This window comes from Diospyros lotus, chromosome 5 (assembly GCF_014633365.1).
Source record: "Diospyros lotus cultivar Yz01 chromosome 5, ASM1463336v1, whole genome shotgun sequence".
Classification (NCBI taxonomy): Eukaryota; Viridiplantae; Streptophyta; class Magnoliopsida; order Ericales; family Ebenaceae; genus Diospyros; species Diospyros lotus.
Genome location: NC_068342.1, coordinates 16,388,627 through 16,413,664, shown reverse-complemented (window position 1 = coordinate 16,413,664; position 25,038 = coordinate 16,388,627). Strand labels below are relative to the sequence as shown.

At 35.9% G+C, this 25,038-nt stretch overlaps 1 protein-coding gene across 1 annotated transcript; it reads left to right on the top strand.

Annotated features, from left to right (window-relative positions):
• The first annotated feature begins 445 nt into the window (after positions 1 to 445).
• On the top strand, positions 446 to 4,812 carry LOC127802864 (G-type lectin S-receptor-like serine/threonine-protein kinase SD2-2). Its single transcript, XM_052338930.1, has 2 exons — positions 446 to 1,270; positions 2,874 to 4,812. Exons 1-2 carry the CDS (start codon positions 537 to 539, stop codon positions 4,681 to 4,683), a joined length of 2,544 nt encoding a protein of 847 aa, XP_052194890.1. The 5' UTR covers positions 446 to 536; the 3' UTR covers positions 4,684 to 4,812.
• The last annotated feature ends 20,226 nt before the right edge of the window (positions 4,813 to 25,038 follow it).

Sequence of the window (25,038 nt, the reverse complement as noted above, 5' to 3'; positions counted from 1 at the left end):
ATGATAATAATATTTCAGTTGAACCGAATAGGTGTTCCCGTTCCCGTTTCCGGCGGCTGGCTGTCAAAAATTAACAATAATTTATATTAAAAATTCGTAATAAAAATTTATTTCAAATTATTGTAATAAAATTTATTAAAAAGTCTTTATGACATCACAATAGCCACCATTGCTGTATCATTGATGCCTTCGGACGCTGAGAGTGGATTGTTGAAAACTGACGAAATCGTAAGTGGACTTCAGGATCTTCTGCCTGCCACCGAATCGCTGTCTCATCCTACTAATTTACCAGAACAACCCCACTCTCCAGCTTCAAGTCCACTGCCATCTCTTTACATATAAGCCTAATTCCGTCATTCCATATATTTTGTCGTCTACTTCTTTTTCAATTCTTTATCTTGACCCTGAGAGACTTTCCAGCTTTCCAACATATATCCATGGAAAATCAGAATCCCTGTTTCGCGCTCTCTCTCTCTCTCTCTCCAAATTCCTGCTATGTATATGATTGAACTCAGATTCTCTGGAGTTTGATCCAAATGTCGCTGTACATTATATGGTTCATTCCCCTTCTCCTTCTCGCCGCGACCGGCAAACTCATTTCGAGCTTGAATTCTGCTTCGGAAATGGCGGAACCTGGGATTGATACAGACTCAGAGGTCAGTTCCTGGCCGACAACGAGAAAATTGGAGTCGTATTCTGGGGGAAAAGTGATAATAAGCGGAAACGCCACGATTCTGAGTGAAAACGGGACGTTTCGGCTTGGCTTTTTCAACGCGAATGGCGAAGCCAGATGGTATTTGGGGATTTGGTACGCTTCCATACTCCCGCCGACCTACGTTTGGGTGGCGAACCGTGAGGCGCCGCTGAAGAATCTGTCGGCGGCAGAGGCGCTGATCACGGAAGACGGGAAATTGGGGGTCAGGGATTCGGGAGGGGAAATCGTTTGGACGACGGAGAACGGCGAGGCGGCGGCGGAGGCGAGGTTGTTGAAGGCGGGAGACTTGGTGTTGCTCGGCGGCCGCGGCGGGGTTGTGTGGCGGAGTTTCGACCACCCGACGGACACGTGGCTTCCTGGAATGAACCTTTCCGTCCACCAGAAGTTTACTTGCTGGAAGAACTCCGGCGATCCTGCGCCGGGAAATTACTCACTCCGGTTGAAGCCGCCGGAGTATGGGGAAATCGAGCTCGTGTTTAATGACACCAATTCGTATTGGTCTACCGGGAAGTGGATCGGCAATTCCTTCTCCGGCGTGCCTGAGATGACAATACGGTATTGTTGAATTGTTAATTTTATCATCCTATATTCGAAGTTAAGCCTTACTTTGTTATTCGTACAAATAATTCTTTAAGTTGGGTACTATCAGCTCGTTATGAATGCTATAAATCTGTTTGATCATCGTCCAGATTAAGAAAACCTTAAACTAAGAAATACGTTTCTTTTCCACACATTCACAGTTTATCTTGATGTGGCTTCGGATTCTCCACTGAACTTCGATTCATTTATCCTCGTACTTATTGAATGTTCTTATGTTTCCACTCATCTTTGAGAAAATCATCATAAGCGCAAAAAGAATACAAGAAAAAAGATAAGCATCCTGTCTTTCCCTGATTTTTTCCCACTGTGATATACACCTTCTACGGTGCCTTTGTCTGCCAGTCTTTAGTTTGCCTACCATATTTGGCCTTTGTAAACCTCTGCCAAGTGCCCGGCAGTGTTCAGCAACACACCATTGTATCATTCGCCACAACCCAATAATGTCAGCAACTGGCCAGCTTTTTGATACACTGACCAATGGAACTAGTTTGTCGGTATTGCTTTCTGGCATTTTTGTGCTCCTGTTGCCAAATTTGGGAGTCTTGACAACTATCCTGAATGTGAGGGCTGTTATATATCATACATATTTGTCCATGATGTTTTGAATGACTCACCGTGATATCATACTTAGCTTGTAGTGGCTATTGTAAATCAATTGGTATTCATCATTTATTGCATTGTCATCTTTCCCTTAGCCCCATTCAACTATATAGTTTCATCATCATACTGTTTAAACAACTAAGAAAAGAGGGAGTTGCAATCTACATACTTCTGTATTAATTTCTCTTTTCAACTTCTTGTCTCAAAACGCCTTATGTTTGGGCAAACCAGAAACTTCTAATCTAAGAGGGGCTATGTACATCATGTTGCTGCACCCGTATAGCCATAACAATTGTCAAACTGAAAACACGTTTTGAAGCATTTAAAGGGACAAAGGCATGAGAAAACAATTCAAGGATGGATTTTACCAAGTCTTCTATACACATGTATTGTGTCATTTCTTATCTTAAAATTCAAAAAGGTTGGTTTGCTTCATGTGCAATTAAGCTTGGCAATGTCACAAATATCATCATGTTTCATAGTTATGTGTACAATTCAATATGTTTATGAATACAACTTTTTAAAAAGATAGCTTTTCATGTTTCTTTTTCCATTATGAAGAATGTTTTGAATGATTTCTTATGATTTTGCATATTAATATACATATATACATATTATTAATGTAAAGCATTAAATATCCTTGTATACATGAAATATATCTTTATTTGTTTACTTGTCTTTACTGTTCTTTGTTTCTTTTTATTTTAACCTTTTGCAAAAAGAAAAGAAAAAATGAGGTGTGCTCACTTCATGTTGTGCCATGTTTAGGGTTCTGGGATTTGGTAAACTGCCTTTCATTAGGGAGCCTATTGCATGCAAGAATAATTATAGGTGCGGTGATGATGTACTGTAGTAGTTTTTCTTTTTTCTTTTTTTTCTGTTGTGGTATCATTTTCAATTTCTTGCAATCAAATAAGGTTTTGGATTAACTGATGATATCTATTCACATTCTTAACAGCTATATTTACAAATTTTACTTCACCAATCCATTCACGCCCATGGCGTCATTTGGGTACATTGAGGTGGCGCCAGATAATGGCATGCGACCACCACTGACACGATTCCAGCTGGATTTCTCCGGCCATCTCTGGCAGTACTCATGGTCACAGCAGATAGAGAATTGGAACATTTTCTGGTCACAGCCGGAGAATCTCTGTAGAGTCTATGGTCTGTGTGGGAATTTAGGCTTTTGCAATACAAGAATGTTGAGCCCTTGCAAGTGCTTGCCTAATTTCCGTCCAGTTGATCACATTGGATGGGATGGTGGAGACTTTTCTGGTGGTTGCCATCATGACAGCCATGCTGTCTGTGAAAGCAGCGATGGGTTTGAAGAGGTTGGGGCAGTGAGCTTTGATGGGGGAGTAATGGAGTCATTCTCGGGAAGAAGCAGGGGTTTCTGCGAAAAAACTTGCTTGAGTAATTGTTCATGTGTTGGTATATACCATAATGTGAAGACTAATACGTGCAAGAACTTGTATGGGTCACTCTTGAATCTTCAAAATTCAACTCCTGGTAGCACCATCGATGATATATTGTATGTAAGGGTACCAAGAGATGGTACAGCACCAAAGACAAGAAAGAAAACTCTAATTTTTATAGGAATATGTTGTTCCTTTTTAGCAATTATAACATTCATTTTCATAGCATTGTTGTTACTGAGGAGTAAGATTAAGAGAAAGAAACAGGAAGAGGATGAAGTTTTCTCAGTGACAAATATAAGGGTATTCTCGTATAAGGAACTAAATGCTGCTACTTGGGGGTTCTCAGAGAAAATTGGGCATGGAGGATTCGGGGCAGTGTTTCGGGGTGAATTATCAGACTCTTCACTTGTGGCAGTGAAGAGACTTGAACGGCCAGGTGGTGCTGAGAGGGAGTTTAGAGCAGAGGTGTGCACAATTGGGAACATTCAGCACGTTAATCTTGTGAGATTGAGGGGGTTTTGTTTGGAAAATCCTCATAGGCTTTTGGTCTATGATTACATGCAAAATGGTCCATTGAGTGGGTACCTGAAGCAAGATGGTCAAAATCTGAGTTGGGATATTAGACTCCGGGTAGCAATTGGGACAGCAAGAGGCATTACTTATCTACATGAGGAGTGTAGAGACTGTATCATTCATTGTGACATTAAACCTGAAAACATTCTATTAGATGAAGATTTCTTGCCAAAGGTGTCAGATTTTGGATTGGCCAAGCTCATTGGTAGAGATTCTAGCCGGGTTTTGGCCACAATGAGAGGAACGTGGGGTTATGTTGCACCAGAGTGGATCTCTGGTGTGGCGATTACGGCCAAGGCTGACGTATATAGTTATGGAATGACATTGTTGGAACTATTAGGTGGACGGCGCAATGTGGTGGGGCCACCATCGACTGGAGGTGGTGGAACAGGGGAGAAGTGGTTTTTCCCACCATGGGCTGCTCAACAGATAATTGAAGGGAATGTTGCGGCAGTGGTGGATGAGAGGCTTGCTGGTGCATATGATGCTGCAGAGGCAGCGCGTCTGGGGCTGGTGGCAGTTTGGTGTATACAAGATGAGGAGGCAATGAGGCCTACAATGGGAATGGTGGTAAAGATGTTGGAAGGGGTAGTTGAAGTCGCTATCCCATCTCCTCCAAAGCTGCTTCAAGCATTGGTTTCCGGTGAGTCATTTCATGGTGTTGGGACTGATTCTGGTGATAGGGAGGTAACTAGCACTGGCTGCTCCAACGATGGTCTCCAAGTCTCTGGAAATTCTGCAGATTCTCCTAATTATCTCTCCACCACGGCCTGAGTTTCAGTGTGTGTTTGTCTGTAAATGTACTTATTTAACTCACAAGGTTGATGAGGTAAGACTAAAGCACATCGCATGCAACTTTGAGCATTCTCTCAATTCCATAAATTTGAGTCTTCCTTTTTGCTACTCCTTCAGTCCGGAGATCCTTGGCAGTAGAAATCAATTAAGAGTACGGACAATGATATTAATGACTAACTGGGCAGGCAAATTTATTGGCCAAATAGACAAAACGCCCAAAATACAACCGCCTTGATTTTAATGGTTATTGTGATTGTTAAAACCAAAGTAGAGGTCTTTTGGACATTTTGTCCATTCAGTCAATGAATTCAGTAACCATAAATATCATTTTTCTTTGAGTGGATATGGCAACCACCAGAGATTTTCTTCCCGTTACATTAAATAGTAAATATTTTCGTATCACTTGGGTTTGAATTGTCATTTGTTTGTTTCTGGAAAGACAGTCTTCTGTTGAAAACGATCATTTTATCTACTTAAAAGCTATTGAATGAAAATGTCTTGAACGCTGTAAACTTCTTATTGCGAACAGACAACGGAACTCTAGGGTAAAACAGGATGAGTTCAATCACAGGAAACTTACCTTTTGTGGCTGGAAGCACACACAAAGATACACAAAAAATATGAAACATGAACAGAAAAATAAAGAAGAGGCAAGGATTTTTATCGTGATTTACCCCGAAATAAGACTACGTCCATGTTGAGCTCCGATGAGGAGCTCACTATACTATAATGAAGAACGGATATTATACCCTCAAATCACTCACAAATATTTTCTGTACACCAATGGTTCTCTATCAAAATGTTCCAATAATCACAAATATAGATTAGAGCCTAATCCTATAGAACCAAAGAACACGAAAAGAAAAACTATACAGAGCATAAGAAGGAACTCAAAAGAAACCCTAGCCCGAAGACGACGACTTACCCTTTCTCCCTTTATTTTTTTCCTTTTCATCCGTATGACCGTTCATATCTTGAGGAGAGAGGTTAATAGTGATTTTTGACGACTGAGATGGAGTCTCATAAAGTTTGGATGAGTAGATGAGATCAGATTGAGCAACACGATTGATTATTCCAACAAAAAGACAATCAGACGTCTCAAGGACAGAGCGGATCGTTGTCACGTGTGACCATCCTGCAAGTGCCAAATGGCAGCCTGCGGTTGCCACACATAGCCATCCAATTTACTAAGTCACACGACACCGTTTGGTGCTTTAATAACATCAATTTCTACCTTGAAGCATCAAACCACATGTGAACTCACATTATCATAAAATGCAACATATTTCAATTCTCACCTTCATAGCTCTTGCTAGCTGTTTTGATCAACCAACACCTACATGCAACAAGTTCAAGCAATGTTTGAATTTGGTTGCAGTCAGCACCTTTGTACCCGTATTTATTGGGTTATTCTCTGTAGGCACCTTTAGAATGTTTATAGTGCCATTAACCACCAAATCTCTTACATAATGATACTTGACATCCACATATTTTGTACGTTCATGGTATACTGGATTCTAGGACAGATAAATCGCACTTTAGTTGTTTGAAAATACCACCACTTTGTTTTGAAGCAAGTGGATCTTCTTTAGAAGGCATTGAAGCTATACGGCCTTTTTGAAAGCATCAGTCATTTCTACGTACTCAGTCTCAGTGGAAGACAGTACAACAAAAGGCTGCAACTGTGATTTCTAGCTAATATAGTTTCTACCCAAGGTGAAAAACAGGCGTTACAAGAAATTTAATATATTGTGATAAAAATAATTGTGATGGATTAAATTGTCATAAAAATTATCATTTTTGTGACAAAATAGAGTTTTCTCATACCAAATTCAAAAAATAAGTAAAGTTGCGACAAACAATATTTTGACATAATATTTTGTCATAATATAATAAGATAGATAATTTATAATGATAAAATAATTTTTGTCACATCAAGTTGGCACAAAATTTTTGGTGCCAATTCAACTTACATAATATGACAAAATAATTTTGTCACCAAAAATTTTGTCACAATATTTAATAATATAAGATGTAATTACAAAATTTTTTAGTCACAATAAGTAATAAATTTTATAACAAAAATATTTTATCACAACACAGTATTATACAAAAATGACAAAAATATGCATGTAACAGGAAATTCAGTTTTTTGTGACAATAATTTTAATGATAAAAATTATTTTCCTAAATTTATTTTTTTCATAAAAATAAGCATAAAAAGTAATAATCTAGTGAGAAAAAAAAATCAAAATATTTTTTCATAAGAAAAAAACAAAATACATGTGGTGATAAAAATATTTTGTTATAATATTTTGTCGTAAAATATTTAACCCTAATATTAATTAGATATCTTGAAAAATATATTAATAAATTATAAAATAAATATTAGAAAATTAAAATAATAAAATAATATTTAGCTTATGGATAATTTAATTTTCCTTAAAAATTTCCTTCCATCTTTTTCCTATTTAAAACTTTTATTCAGCCTTTGTTGTTTTGATTTGACACAAAATATTAAGTTTCTTATTTTAGAATAAAACCTAAAAAGTTTGACTTTTTGTTATAATACTGTTTTATAAAATATTGACGCCAAATTTTTGGGGCTAATATTAATTAAATATCTTAAAAATTAATAAAATAATATTTAACTTTTGACAATTTATAATTTTCGTTAAAAATTTTCCTCCATCTTTTTCCTTCTTAAAATCTTTTATTCCACCTTTGCTTCGTTGATTTTATTGAAAAAGTTAAATTTCCTATTTAAATTGTGACAAAATATTTTTTCTCACAAGATACACTTTGTTACGATAAAACATATGATTTATATCTAAAATTTAGATTTATTATGACTAAAAATATTTATTATGACTAGATTTATTGCAAAAGAAAATATTTGTGACAAAATTATTTTCTTTTGCAATAAAATAATTTATTATAATAAACTAATTTAAGTGACAAAATACTCTTTGTTACAATAAAATTGATAATATTGTGACAAAATTCGGTTTTGTCACAATATACTTATTAAGACAAGCTTATTGTGACAAATTAATTTCATCCTAATAAGTATGTTGTGACAATTTTCGTAATTATTGTGACAAATTAATTTATCACAAAAATAAAAATTCTTATAATGAAAGCAGTGGTAGACTTTTTAGTGTCTCTTTCACCTGCAAAATCAAAATCTATGAACTCAACAAGATCAAGTGTATCATATCTCTTCTTATAACTCAAACCAATATTTACAGAACCATTTATATATCTTAGCAAATATTTCAGTGCATTCCAATGAGATTTCCCAGCGTTTGACATAAATCTACTAAGAGAGGAAATAACATATGCAAGGTCAGGCTTGATACTAATCATTGCATATATAATGGTTCCAATTGCATTATCATATGGAACATTTTCCATTTTAAGAATTTTTGAGTTAGATATAGGGCTTTGAGATTTGATCAAAACAAAATATTTAGCTAATGGAACACTTACAGGCTTGCAATTATGCTTGCCAAATTTTTGAACAACTTTCACTGGATAATCATGCTGATAAACCTTTAAGCTGAGTTTACTTCTATCCCTTTCTATTGTCATTCCTAAGATTTTCTTAGCAAATTCTAAGTCTTTCATATCAAAATTTGTATTGAGCATTGTTTTTAATTCATTGATATTTGACTTAGACTTGCTAATTAATAGGATATCATCTACGTATAACAATAGGTAAATAGGGACATTTGAGAGTATATAATAAAAGCAATTATCATATTAACTCCTAATAAACTCAATCCCTAGAACAAAGTTGTTAAATTTTTTATACCATTGTCTTGAGGATTGCTTTAAGCTATACAACGATTTTTTCAGCAAACAAACATGCTCAGGCTTAACAGGGTCAATATATCTAGTTGGTTGAACCATATAAATTTTCTTCTCTAGGTCACCATGCAAGAATGTTGTTTTAACATCTAATTATTCTAGTTTTAGATCATATTGAATAACAATAGCAAGCATCATGCGAATTATTTTAAATTTAACTACAGGTGAAAAAATTTCATTGTAGTCTATTCTCTCCCTTTGAGTGAACCCCTTAGCTACTAATCTAGCTTTATATCTAATTGAGTCAGTGGAAAACGTATCTTCCTTTAGTTTGTGCAACCATTTACACTAGATTAGTTTTTGCTTCTAAGGTCGAGGGACCAATTCTCAGGTACCATTAGCCTTAAGCGAGGTCATTTCCTCATCCATGGCTTCCTGCCACTTGTTGCATTCCTTGGAGCTGACAACCTCATCATATGTGGATGTCTCACAATTCCTTAATTATATCCCTGCAACTAAAGCACAGTAAACCAAATCTGAATAGACATATCTTGCAGGAGGGTTATTATATTGCAGGAGGTCTAATAACCCTCTTATTTCTGTCATGGGCTAATTTATAGTCACTAAGGTTTTGAGGTGAGTCATGATGCTCCACCTCAATCTCAGGATTATCATCTTGTTCCTCTTGATCATCATCATGATCAGAGGTGTGATTCTCATTGGACATAGGCAAGGGTACTCCTTCTTGGTCAGGTTCTAAAGCGGTGAGAGCAACTGGCAGGTTGTTGTTTCCTGCAGGTTACTCCACCTCAACTTGAGAGCCTCCTAAAATAACATAATCATCTGGTTTTCTCAGAATGTTGGTTTCTTCTATGTTGAGAATTTTACAAGGAAAAATGGCTTCATTGGATATGACATCTCTACTGATAAGAATTTTTACTCTTCCAAATTGTATTTCCCATAGTCTATAACCTTTGGTCCTTTCTTGGTAACCAACAAACACACACTTTGTGGACCTAAATTCTAATTTCCCTTTTGGCTTGTGAGCATAAGCTTCACAACCAAACATTCTAAGGTAATTTAGATTTAATTTCCTACTGGTCCATTTTTCCTTAGGGCATTTAAGATTTAAAGCAGTTGAAGGGCTTCTGTTTACTAGGTGGGCAACAGTTGAAAGAGCCTCACCCTAAAAGGATTAGGCATATTAGAAGTGAATAAGAGGAACCTAAGGTTGCGTTCTCTTTACTATTTTCAACTCATTTTTAGTTTTCAGTTTTCTAAAATAATGAAAACGCGTTCTCTTTACTGTTTTTAAAAATGTATTTTTTAAAACAAAAAAAAATTATAAAAAAAACTCAAAACGACAAAAAGTTGTTTTGAGTGTTTTCATCCAAAACAAACTCTAAACTCAAAACACATTTATTTATTTATTTATTCATATTTTATTATTGTAATGGAAAAATATTATAAAATTCATTAACTTTAAAAAGTACATATTTTTTTAGTAATATATTAACATTAAATATTTATAATTTACTTAATAATCTAATTTATTGAATAAATATATCATTAAATAAATATTTTTAAAATTTTAAAGAGAACGCGTTTTCTAATTTTCTGTTTTGAAAAATAATTTTTCAAAATGACAAAGAGAACGCGTTTTCAATTTTCTAAAAACAGACTATCAAAACAGAAAACTAAAAATGAGTTAAAAACTCAAAACTAAAAATTGAAAAGTAAAGAGAATGCAACCTAACTTTTTCAAGTATTGTTCGATTCATTCTTCCAGCTACCCCATTTTACTGGGGTGTATACCTAATAATTCTATGCCTCAGTATTCCCTGAGTATAACAAAATTCATCAAATTCTCTATTGCAAAACTCCAGACCATTATCTGTTCTTAAGATTTTAATTTTTCTATCTGTTTGATTTTTCACTATGGTCTTCCAAGTTTTGAACTTCTCTAAAGTCTGATCTTTAGTTTTTAATAGAAATACACAGACCTTTCTAGTAAAATCTTTTACTATAAATAGAAAATACCTGTTACCACCGTGAGTAGGAACTTGAGAAGGCCCCAACAGGTCTGCATATAGGTATTCTAGGCATGCCTTCACCAGGTGAGTTCTTTTATGGAAGCTCAACCGATGTTGCTTGCCCAGAACACATGGCTCATAGAAATCAAGGGACTCAACAGGCATTGATCCAAGGTAACCTTGATTTGACAGTGCCTGAAGACCTTTCAAGCTCATATGACCAAGCCTCAAGTGCCATAGTTCTATTTTATCAGTATTAGCAATGTAGACAGAATGCATGTTAACAAAAGGAAAATAACAACCATTCAAAACATATAATCCATTTTTTTTAACACCAGTTAGGATTAAATCATTTCCTTTAAACACATGCATAGAACCATTTTCTACTCTATAAGAAAATCCTAGCTCATCTAAAGTACCAAGAGATATTAAGTTTCTTTTTAAACCAAGTACATATCTTACATTAATTAATGAGGGTTCTTGTTTGTTGTGATGCAATTTTAAGTGATATGTTACCTATGCCTTTAACACTATAGGAGTGGTTGTTACCCATGTAAACAGTTTCAGTTTCTTTGTTGTTAAAATTTTGAAACCAATTAATATTAGAACACATATGAAATGAGCAACCAGAGTCCATAATCTATTCATTATCAACAGAGAAATCAGAAATAGTAAACACTTCAGCCAAACAGTTTGAGTTATTAGCAGTTGTTGTCATATTTCCTCCTTGTTTTTGTTTTCTGATAAAATCATAGCAATACTTTTTAATATGCCCATCATTTCCACAATGATAACATTTTTATTTTTTTTTTCCTTCTTCTCTTTCTTTTTACCCTTTTACCCTGACCCATCAGATTAATCAGTGTTTCCTATAGTATGTCTTTTCTCATTTTTTCCCTTTACAAATAGGTTATTTCCCGATTTCTTAGATGTACTTAACTCCAATTCCCTAGCCTTAATGCCAAAAATTACAAGATCCAAACTAGGTATAATACCAATATATCTTAAAGCATGCTTAACAACATCATAGTCATTAGGTAATGAATTCAACAGAATCATAGCTTTACTAGTGTCACCTAATACTTGATCAGTACCTCTTAATAATAATGCAAGCCTAGTAAATTCATCTATGTTTTCATCCATAGACTTAGAGATATTCATCTTAAAATTAAACAGCATGTCTTTCAAGTAAACTAAATTAGGTGTAGTCATAACAGAAAAAAAAGAATCAAGCTTATCCCAAAGGTCAAGAGGATTAGTCATACCGCCTACCTTTCGTATTACACTGTCACCCAAATGGAGGAATATCAAATTAAAGGCCTCTTCTTTGATCTCATTGGTTCTCGCAAGTTGATATGTGGACCATTTTCGATCATCCGGTTCAAGTGTTATCATCACTTTATGATGAGAGAGAAACACTCTCATTTTCTTTTTCCAGCTTTCGAAATCACCTTTGCCATTAAATATTTTGATTTCAAATCGGGTAGACGCCATCTTCGCTTTGCACGAAGGTAACCTAAGGGGCTCTAGACGCTGACAGAGACCCACACAACAAACACCCGCTGATAAGGACTCTCAAAAAAACCTCTCAGACTGACGAAACCCTAGATTTGAATAAAAATAGATTGAGCTTCACAACCCTAAGAGACGATCTTAACACAAGCTCTAATACCACTGCTGTGAATAGACAAACGGAACTCTAGGGTAAAACAGGATAAGTTCAATCACAGGAAACTTACCTTTATGGCTGGAAGCATACACACAGATACACACAGAAAATATGAAAAGTAAATAGAAAAATGAAGCAGAGGCAAGGATTTTTATCGTGGTTAACCTCAAAATAGGGTTACGTCCACGTTGAGCTCTGGTAAGAAGAGCTTACTACACTATAATGAAGAACGAAGATTATACCCTCAAATCACTCACAAATACTCTATGTACACCAATGGTTCTCTAAAATGCCCCAATAATCGTAAATACATATTAGAGGCTATCTTATAGAACCAGAGAACACGAAAAGAAAAACTATACAGAGCATGAGAAGGAACCCCAAAAGAAACTCTAGCCTGAAAACGACGACTCACCCTTTCTCCCTCTATTTTCCCTTTTCATCCATATGACCATTCATATCCCAATGAGAGAGCTTAATAGTGATTTTTGACGGTTGGGATGGAGCCTCATAAAACTTGGATGAGCGGTTGAGATCAGATCGTGCAACATGATCGATTATTTCAATAGAAAGACAATCGGGCATTTCAAAGACAGAGTGGATGGTTGTTGCATGTGACCATCCTACAAGTGCCAAATGGTAGCTTGCGGTTGCCGCATGTAGCCATCCAATTCGCTAAGTCACATGACACCATTTGGTGCTTCAATAACATCACTTGTGTCCATGGATGACGTTGAGGCTCCAATAGTCTTGATATCGACCTGCCCTATAAGTTACACATGGCTAACTAATTATGAACTTAGCTAGGAAACAACTGTGACCTTGGAAGCCTATGTTTTTCAATTTCTATTCTCTACTTCAGTGTCTACATTAAACTTCTCATGCGGCTACAGTACTCTGCTTTGCCTTTGCCTTGCCAGTGAAGGAGCTATTCAATCCCTCTCTCATCTACGCTTGTGCACGATTTTCATGAATCCTTCAAATTAAAAATGCAGTCCGACTTCTTTACCTCCATGTACCATTTTATGTGAGATGTGTTTCAGTCAGTCGAATTACACATTCACTTGCCAATTTATTTTACCTGGCTGGTTGGTTGCGTTGAGCACATCCTTTCTAAACTGCCGAGAAGGGGAAAATCCGGACACTTGGTGCTGCTATTGTTGCAAGTTGTTAACAATCGTGGCTCGAAGTGTAGCAGGAGCGTTGTCTTATGCTATAGGAACGACTGTTCCATACAACCCAACAACAAGAGGATCGTTGTTACTTGGGCAAAAGTCGCCGGCTCAATGTACTAACAGAGACCGTAGATAGAAGCTTGCAGTTCCTTGATCTTCATGCATTTTTCTCATCTCTTTTGTAAGTGTTAACATGTTTAAAGTCAAGCAGCCTGTATCATGCGAATGCCGTTTTGGAATTTACCCATCTGGGGCGTAACTTAGTTGCTTAGAACCTCGTTGCAGGACGGCCTGGTCAGGTAGCCTGTATCTTCCCGATCTCACTTTCTCTTCACTGGCCATCTCCTCTCTCATTCTTTTCTTTCTTACTATCATTACAAATCATCCAGGGTTCTAATCCCATCACCTTATCACAACAAATGGATTTTCATGTACTGCCTCCATCGCAATAGATAGATAGGTGTACTTCAATAAGGTTTTCATCGTAGAAGATGGGGTTCTTTTTTTAAAAATGTTATGATGGGATTGTCCACTAGCGATGTATATATTTTTTCAAAATGCATTTGTTAAAATATGTTTACTGGTAAAATCTTTATATATCTTTTTATATATATTTAGAAAATATTTTGTTAAAAGGCCTAATTGACTCATTTATCTTGAACTTAAAGTCATATTATAGTTTTATTAAGTTTTGACATTTGCCCTAATTTGGTCTACAAACCTTAATTTTGATTTTAATTTTATTCCCAATTGGCTAGGCATGTGGCTCGGCATATGTAGCATTAAGGTAGCGTACTGATGTATCTAATAATTGACAAATAAGTAAAATGATGTCGTTTTATCTTGCTTTTGTCGCAAATCATAAGGCAAAATAACATTATTTTGGTGAAATTAATAATTAAATACACAAACTTAATAATCAATAATCAAATACACAAATCAATAATTAAATACACACATACATAGAATCAATATTCAAATACACAAATTAATAACCAAATATATAATATCACTTATCCAATACACAAATGAATAAAAGATTCTCCAAAATCACAAACCTAGATTTGTGCTTGCCGTCAAACAACCTACTCGTCGTCGCCAATAGATCTATTGCTTGTCTCTATCGCCGCCGCTTCCCTTGGTCGCCGCTACAGTCAGATTTGGTGGTCATCGCCTTGCTTGGTTTGTTGCTTGTTGTTGCCTCATCTGCAAGAAAAGCTAGGATTCCATCAACGTGGGTTACCATGGGTCGCGTCTCGTCGTAGCCGTGGTTGTGGGTTCGCCATACCCATCTCCTCAACCGTGGGTCTTGCCATGGCTGTCGGCACTCATCCTTCTGCTCGTTGTGGTTGTCTTGGTTGTTGTGGGTCATCAGTCACTCTGTGTGTGTGTGTGTCTCCCTCCCTTTCTCGAATGATTGTCTTTTGTGGCTGCCCTTAAAGATGAAAAGTCAATGGTTAAAGTCGTCGATGATGAAGGATGAAAGATAGAGGTGGCCAGCAGTAATGAAAAATACGAACGGAGAAGAATCGACAGTGACAGCGACAACAATGGGAGAAGGTGGAAGCTAGAAAACATTTAGAGTGTTTGATTAGTCAAATTTTCCATAGAAAATATTTTTCCACTTAGAATCACGTGACCCTCTTTTCCCACTTTTCCTGAAAAATCAATTCCCATGGGGGGCAGAGAAATTGTTTTCCAGGCGAGAAAACAAAAAGGATGGACCAGTGGCTTTGAGGACCAGTGGCTTTGAGAAACAAGAAACAAGATGGATCGCCTGGGTCATGTAGGCTTTGAGGGGCTGGCTGGTGATGTCGGCTAGAGGGATTGGTCGGCGACGAGAGGCGGAGGTGGATTGACGAAGTGAGTGAGTGAGAAAGAGGGTGAGTGAGCGAGCAAGAGAGAGAGCGGCGGTGGCGGCGATGGGGAGAGACAAGGAGAAGAAATGAGTTTGGGAGGAAGGGGGGAGAGAGAGAGAGATGGGCAGCCGCAGTGAGAGGGTGATGGCCGTTGCAACCTGCAATGGTGACGATCACTGCAACCTTTGATGGCGACAGCGATGGTCGCTGCAACGACGATGAGGGGAGGCAAGGAGGAGAAGTGGGTTTGGGAGAGGGGGAGAAAGAGAGAGAGAGAGAGAGAGATGGGCAGTCACGACGAAGGGGCGATGGCCGCTGCAACCTGCTATGGCAGCGACGATGGTTGCTGCAACCTTTGAGGCGGCAACGATGGTCGCTACAATGACGATGAGGGAAGGCAGGGAAGAGAAGTGGGTTTGGGAGAGGGGGAGAGAGAGAGAAAGATGAGGGGAGGAGGGAGAAGACCAGTGGTTTTTGAGGAGAGAATTCTATAGAAAATAAAATGTAGTCAAACACCCTCAATTGATCATTTCTATGTAAATAATTTCTAGGTAATTGAATTGTCTAGAACTTATTTTTTTTCCATGTAAGTTTCATGCTTGCAATCAAATGCACCATAAGCAATAAAGAGAGGGAAAAATATTGGTTTTGACCTATTAGGTGTTGGGTCGACCCACTGGGTCAGATTTGGCTGAGCAAAATGACATCGTTTTGCTATGTGTCCATTATAAGATACATTAACACGCCACCTCAGTTGAGTCACACAACCTGGTCGATTGGGGATAAAATTGAAATCAAAGTTAAGGTTCATGGACTAAATTGAAATAAATATTAAAATTGAATAAAATTATAATATAATCTTAAGTTTAGAATAAACTAAGGCTATTCGTCCATATTAAAAATATATAGTACATACAATTTCACTAAATCTCAAGGGAGGTTGGTGTATTTATCCTCGTGGTTGTCAAATAACTCATCATTATATTTGATTGAGATTGAATCTCATATAAAATCTAATATAATCATAAATAGAGATAAAAATAAGTATTATAGATCTAATTTACTTAGAATTATAGCTTATAAATATGCAGTCTTTAATATAGTTGTTGCTTGATAGTGATAATAATAAACCAGCGGATGATAGTAGTCAAGATAGAGATGTTTTTCAATTTTGTTCCTATAAAACTACTATGAGAGATTTTATAGTTTCTCCATACAAAATTATAATTAGTAGATTATTCCCTTGTAGTAAGATGGTGAAGGTAAGCATTGAAGTTGAACCATGTTAAAATTTCTATATCTTGTTTTTCTTAATTTTGTATGTGTGATTGTCCACGGGTTAATTTCATCAAAACGTATTATAATTTTCTTGTAACAAATGGTATTAGAATTATGATTGATCGTTTCTAAATAAAGTGTATTTAATACACCATGTTTTTAAATTTAAAATAATTTTATTAGTTGATAAAATATTTTAAAATATGATGTATTTATTATCGATTAATTATAGTGTTTGGATATTGAAAACAAGAACATTATTCATAAAAAAATAAAGAAAAAAAAGAGGAACATTGAGTGTTTTATTCGATACTTAGAACACCTCCGTGGCATGGACATCAAATTGCGAAGGGTGCTAGCATAGATTTGAGAGGCGGGGGATGTTGAAGAAGAAAAGGTAAAAGTTGATGCAACCCATTGTTGAGCTTGCATAAAGAATAGTTGTGCGAGGAATAATTATAGGTAGAGCAACCTCTCCCTTGATTTGTCTTCTGGGTAAATCCGAATACATTCACAGTTTATATACACTCAGTTTATATACACTCAGAGTGGATTTTCAAAAAATGTCTACCAGAGCCGGCTTAAGGGCTTTGGGGGCCCTAGGCGATTACTAGAGGACTTCTAAAAAATAATTAAACTTATTAAAAATTTATTTTTTTTGAGATATAAAATCATTAATTAAAATTTTGTATTCTAGTTTAGAAAATATTTTTTTTTTCAATTGACAATATAGCTAAATATCTTTCTTGTGACATAATTGAACATAAATAAAATTTTATTAATTTTAATTTTAAAAAACTTCTTTCTAGTGAAGGTACAATAACAAAAATAATTAATAATATTCTATAAACTATCCTGCATTAAGAAAAGAATTTACCTTTTTTATAAAATTTAGTATTACAAGTGGTGTTTTTATTTTTATGATTAAAATTTATTTTAAAATTTTTAATTTGGAAAGTAAATATAAATCATCAATATTAGATAGTATATCATATTTTAAAAAAAAATTAAAATTTAAACAATTTTTCTTCAAATTACCATCATCGTAATTTTAACTTTTTATGTTATAAAGAAAACTAAATAGATAAAATAATTAATTTTAAAAAATTCTTCAATAAATAATTTCATCTATTTCAATTTCATTCTCATCAATTCTGTAAAAAGATACAATTTAAAGAGAAACCATATAGAGAGAGAGAGAGCGAGGGGGGGGGGGGGGGGGGTTCTCATCAATTTTGTAAAAAATACAATTTAAAAAGAATCCATATAGAGAGAGAGGGGGGGGAGAGAAGTGGGCGAGAGTCTGAAACAGTGCGGTAATCTCCTTTAAGTAGTGAAGCTTTTGGGCAAGGCTTGCTGTCGCTGCAATTTTGGCCCCTTCCTCTCAATGGCAATGTTGTAGCCTCTTGAAACAGTGAAGTTTTTGGAAAAGGTTGGTTGTTGCTATAATTTTGGGGCTCCCCTCTCAGTGGTAGTGCAGCAGCCCTCTAAAGCAGTGAAGCTTCAAGGCTGGTTGTTACTGCAATTTTGGGGCCCTACGCATAGAGCTTACTAGCCTATGTCTTAAGCCGGCTTGATGGCTACCTTTCTTGTGAACCCTATTTTTACGTCGTGTGGATGGGATTTCCAAATGAACGATTGGGCAGATCATGACTATCTTCATGTGGGTGACTTGCTTTTTAGTCTTAGCGTTGTTTTCTAATTAATATTATCTTTCAATTATAATTCTACTTTCCAAGACGTTACAAGAATTCGAATATCTGATATTTTTCTTATTCTCTTTGTGCTTTACTATTGTGCCATACTTGTAGAGGGTTACTCTTCTATTGTTGTGTCTCTGTTAATAGGTTGTAGTCACTTTGATTTGGTGTAGGATGATTTGGTTTGTGCGAAAGATTAGAAGACTAGATTTAAGGTTTCGATCTTGATTAAATATAGTTTGGGGAAGAAACTGATAAGAGTTTGTTGCCAACATCAATATGGAGAAGAGAGATTCTGAGACATTTGCGACTGCAACTATGTATGTATTTAGAAGGGGTGTTACTAGAAAACTTGATAAAGAAAGGTGTCATCATTATTGAGATAAGCCTTATGCTCTACCTACTGGTTGAGCAAAGAAGAAAGCTGTAACCATTGTCAACCGTTGCTATTGAGAGAGAAGACACGTTGATTGAAATTAATATGATGCCACATTTTTGACATGAGACCAGACTTTCCCCCCTTGTGTGAAAGAGTTTGTGGGTGAACGTGAAAAACTTTTTTTTTTAGAGCATATTTTCACACCACAATTTGAGATTTATTTTTTTAAAAAAACATTTTTCGTGAAACTCTTTTGTTATCCCTTACAATTTACATCTTGTTTTTAAATTTATATTCGCGTAACTTTCTATTTTATTATTTATTTTTTCTAAATTCACTTAACATTTTTCTACTAAACATTTACCTCTAGTGATTTAATATTTCAACCTAAACTTTTGTATTCGGTTTAGTTTATCAAGTTGGAATCTTTGTGTGTGTGTGCATATTTTCACATATCGAACTTAGTTTGGTTCATAATTCTTATTGAGAAGTTTAAATTTATAAATCATTCTAAAATACCAAATTTAAATAAAAAAGAAAGACTTCTCGAACATTCAGCCAAATATCTTTAGAAACCATTGGAAAAAGTTTCTAACTTACCACAAGCTAATATCACTACAAGAGGTTTGATTTTTCCCGGCGGTTAAAAAACCGCCGGAAAAAGTAAAAAAATCGTCGGTAAAATTTTTACCAGCGGTAATTATTTCTGCCAGAAATACCTCCGTCGGAAAAGTTTTTCAGCAGTTAAAACCGCCGGAAAATTACCTTTACCGGCCGCCGGTAAAAAAAACATTACCGGCGGTTTTATTTAATTGTCGATAAATTTCCGGCGGTTTAATAAAACCGCCGGTAAAGGTCATACTTTACCGGCGATTTTTAAACCGCCGGTAAAGAATCCTTTGCCAGCGATTTTTAAACCGCTGGCAAAGGTTTTTTAAAATCGTATGCCGGCGGTTTTTAAACCGCCGGCAATACTCAAAAAAAATTTTAAAAAAACATTAATCAAAAACCTGTATAACCTGTATAACCAAAAAATCACTAACAATTTTAAAAAATTCACCCACTACACACAATTGTATACAATAGATCTATGTACAACACATTTGATCATTTAAATCGACATTGTCTCGTCTCATTACACAATACATTTTTACACATACAAATCAACCCTAAACTAAAACTTGTCCAAATGACCTCAAATAACCCTTGATTACGCCACTATACTGCTCCAACCAAAATTGCATATCATATTTTTTCGATCTGCATTGAAAAATAATAGATCTATAAGTATGTACATTAACTATGAAATTGCATATCATAACCAGATTAGATGAGTATTCAATTTCATCCTGGATTCATATGATACAAAATATATAAAGTTCAAACAAAATTTGAATAACATAAACCAACCCCACCAAAAATAATAAATAAAAAATTAGAAGAAGAAGAAGTTGTTTTAGGCCATTTATTGCCAATGACAGCCTCTAAAGAAAAAAAACGAAAACTTAAAGCATATCAATGAATAAGATAAAATTGAAGCTATCATATCAATCCATTATTTTCAGATTTATAATCTTATGTTTAGACATTTATTATTGTGTGAAGATATCATAATAAACCATTATTAATATTTTGAATTCTTAGCAACATGCAAGTGTAATGAAATAAAATAAAACATGCAAGCACTAGCATTATTAATATTACCTCTAAATGATGACCACGTTCTGGTGTCGATAATCTAGCGCATTCAACTTCGGGTGATGGTGTGCTTGTATGTGCGGCAGAAGCACTAGCATATGAGGATGGCTATATTTCAAAATAATTTAGTTAATATATATAGTAAACATGTAATTTTAAATCACGAAATGCACTAATAGAACAACATACCTGTCTCGGTTGTGCTGTATTGTCCGGAGCCGGTGGTGTATGTCCTATTGCCTCAAGTATTGTACGAACTTGCATTTGAACTTGACTTTGGATTTGAACTTGAAATTTTTCTTCTAGCTCGGCAGTAATTTGCGCACGCATTTGGTCATACTGCTCTTGGGACACCTGATACTGTTGTCTTTGTCTAACCTTAGTTGGGCATGTTCCAAGTCCTCCCATCCTTACCCTGCCATGCCCATCTTTGCCTAGTATTTGAGTAAAGACATCCTCTAACGAATCTGGGGTTTGTTCATCAACAGGTATTTGTGACAACCTTTCATCCATTTGTTCCTCAAGGAACATTTCACAAGTTAGTTACATAAATTGACAAGTAAAAGAAATAAAATATATCTACAACTTTCAAATTTTAGAAATACATACGATTATATATGAAGATGTAGAGTCTACTATCTCTCCGCTCTTTTTGGTGTGTGTCTTTTTAAAAAGATTGATTCTATCTGGCTCATCTCCACTTTCAATAGTCATCTAAAAACATATATAAGACATGAAATATATTAAATGTTTAAAGTTTAAGCATTACTAATTAAATTATCAATAAATATATATAACTAATATCCATTCTATTCTTACCTGGTGTCTAACCTGAGGATGTGATCGCCTACCGCTGGTGTGACCCATCTTTTGCTTATCTCGATTGGCATGATTTGTCGCACTACGTTCCTACTTGTAATATGATAGTAGAACTAGGTATAGAGAATCCATTTGATATATCTACCATACATAAATCATACATACCTGTGCTTGCTCACATCCCCAATACTCCACAAGAACCTTCCACTGTTCTGGGTCCACCTCAGGCGGTATTTTTGATAGACGAACCGCATCTGTCTCATGGCAATCATAATGTCTCTTCAAGGTGGCTTTATACTCTCTCCACTTCTTGGAAGCATGTTGTAAGCAAATTGATCTCCATGTTGTGGGTACATCAGTGTTATCCTGCAATGATACACTTATTAGAGTATAAAAGTTTAGGGTCAAATAGATAAGAATCGGAGACGTTATTTACTCACCAAGACCTCTTGCCAAATGCGCTCCTTATATGGTTCCATCCCTGGTGATCTCCAATCAGTAAATGTAAGGGGAGCAATACTCCTTACCATCACACCTAGTTGGGTTTCCAACTTACTTGCCATCTCCCCAATTGGTTGTCCTTCAGCATCAAATTCAATATGAATCTTTTCCTTTCCCCACTTTGAAATCTGTCTTGATATTCCTCTTCCTTTCTTGGCAGTAGATGACATGGAGCTTGTACCTGCTAAAACATAATAACACAATAAGTTCACATTGAATTAGAAAATAATAGTAATTTATTATTGTTCATATAAATTTTTGGTATTTACCTTGCTGACTATGTGAGTCTTGGGGGTTGGATTGTGAGTGGATCAAGTCCTCTTCAGGATGCTGGGGATGTGACGGGACTGGGTTTGGGGTTGGATGATGGGATGGAACTGATTGTGAATTATTATGGTGTGAATTTGTACAACGTGACATGGATCCAATTGGCCAATGAGTCTGCCTCTTAGGTGCCATCAGTGTAATTGCCTATTATTGATTTGAATGTAAAAAACAATATGTTAACATATCAATTTAGATTAAACAAAAATAACAAATCAAAACATAAAAAGCTAAGAACATAAATATATATACATACCACATCATGCTAATTTAAACCATGCTAATTGTGTATGCATGATGCAATTTAGAGCTAAAAAAAAAAAAAAAAATCCATTTCAATGTGGCATAAGTCACATCTCTTTTCTTGCTATAGTTTTCCAATTTTTACCCTGTTCAAGCTTACACGGCTTGTTCATGGTAAATCAAGATGCAAAAATAATATGAAGACATCAAAGTAATGCAATTATTGGAGAAGATGATATCAGGAGGGTTGAAAGGTGAGCAATTCATGCAATCAAATATTGTTTTGAGCAAGTTTTTTTGTAATTTAATTTCATTTGTTATTTTCTGTTGCAGTAGATCTTGCACCTAATGCAACAAACTGCTACGTACTTTCCTTTTTTGATTTGTGGATAGAGCTCACTTCTGTTTAAAGCCTAATGAATGGTTAGATATATCTACACATACCTACCTACTTTCATGTATGCAATAAGAAATCAAGAAGGTGACTAATCCTTTTTACTTGCATTTGTTTGTGAAAATGTGAGATACCTTGCAAATTTAGCACTACATTTGGGTGTCGATGCAGTGGCCAAGTCCATATTTTACTGTACTTGAGTCGTACCGTATAGCATGTTGTAAAGAGGGTGTAGGTATGCACAACAAAAAGAGGGTTGTAGCCCAATCAAATAATGTTTGCTACCTAAAGTAACCACATGCTCTTTCTCATATGTGGTCAAGACTAACAATGATAAAGGGAAATACTTTTTTTTTAACACACAAAGTTTTAATAATTTTTGTTGGTGTTGGTGTTACGATTCTCCCAGTGGTTTACCATATTGTTGGGGGCTGAGAAAGGAGGGGGGAATTCAGCAAAGTCGGGTGGTTATAGTTTGACTTGTTTAAAATAGTCAAAGCCTACTGATGTAATCTATTATTATATTTGCATTTGGCAGAACATGCCATATGTGCTTGTCCCTTCAAAGCAAGCACTTGGCGTCACAAAGACCAGAACAAGGGCACAATACGTCTTCCTTCTCAGAAAGCATTTGGAATCTGTTTGGAACATATATGAAAGTAACAATCTAAAATGCCGACACCAGGATAAAAGAAATAGAAAATGAAAACATCACTCAGATATGACCACCAAAATTAATGAATAAAAATGATTCAGTAGAAATCTTTATGATGTTCATCTCAATTATGAACCCCTAGCTGCTTCTCACTTTCATTTAACAAAACTTCCATTCCAGTGCCTTCAACAACAACAGGCAAGCACCGGATGCCTAGTAGTAGAAGAGGAATCTCTATGCAGAATGTAATCTTAGGCCTAATCTAATTATCACCGCAGACAAAAACATACCAATACTATTACGGTTTCGGATGGTGGAATACGGGCCAAATCTTATGGTGTTCTTCCTGATTATTGACCCTTTTGCTACTTTCACCTACTTTCATGTTTTTCAATTTCTTTAGTTATTTATTTAATTGTTTTCCCTTTTTTCATTTTTTTTTCTGAATAAAACCAGCTCTAATTATCATGACACTCAGTAGTAAAAATTCATTATTTATACATGTTTGAAGGTGCTAATTAAGAGGAAAGGTGGCTCCCATGAGAAAAAGGTGCTAATCAAGAAGACATATTAACGGTGGTGAACAATCAATAAAAAACTGTGTGAAGTGACTTAATCTTTACTACTTCCTGGTAATTAAGAGCAGAGGCATGCTACTAATAACTGGCTTTGTAGATTGACATTGCTAACAAACTTAATTGACACATAGTAACAAATTGATGTCTAAAACAGTGAGTCAGTGACCATTACGTGACTTGCTCGATCATATTCACAGAGGGATCACACGTTATTGAATTATTGTATATAAAAAATATCCCCAAAATCCTGCCATTGACTACAATATTCACAGAGGGATCACAAGTTGCATAGCATATTCACTTTCAAGTTTCAGTTTAATTAATTATTTGTTAGATTATAATGTGATTTGATGATGTAATCGAATTTGTACGCATAAAATAGAATTTAATTGAATTGAAATTTTAAAAATTCGATTCAAAGAGGGCGAGAGAGACAGAGACATACCTGATGATTCAAAGAGAGGCAGCGACTGGGCCAGAAAGACAACGTGACTCGCAAGGCCGAGAGTGACTGAGAGTAAGCGAGAGAGGCCGAGAGCGACTGAGAGTGCGCGAGCGAGGCCGAGAGTGACCGAGCGAGGCCGACAGCGACTGAGAGTGCCCGAGCGAGGCCGACAGCGACTGAGAGTGCGCGAGCGAGGCTGACAGCGACTGAGAGTGATCGATGGTAAGGGAGGCAACGAATCAGCGGCGAGAGAGGGTTAGGGTTTACAGGGGGAGACTTTGCAAGAGAAGGGGCCGGGTGAGGGGAAGATTAATTTGGGCGAGGGCGGGGGAGCATGGGGGTATATAAAGCGTATATCCCCGGCAGTTTTAAGTTGGGTAATGTGTCAACATCGCCGGCGGTTTTTAGAAACTGTCGGGGATGGTTCAATATCACCGGCGGTCCTTAAACCGCCGGGGATTATCGTGTTTTCCCGACGGTTGTTAAAACCGCCGGAAAAATTTCGCCGGCAATACCCCTTTCCTTGTAGTGTATATATGAATGTAAAAGTCGTATGTTTTGTAAAAAAAAAAATACTTCCAATTACATTTTCAAAATTAATTTCTCATTTTATAACAAAAAAAACCATGAAATAAAAGTTTGTGGGCAGAAGAACTTCACCATAAGCTCTCTTTGGAGAAGATCTTGGTTGCTCCTCTTCGCTTCTCAACCTCTCTTTGGTCACATTGATGCAACATTCTTCTTTTTATCACTAATTTTCTCTTTTCCTTT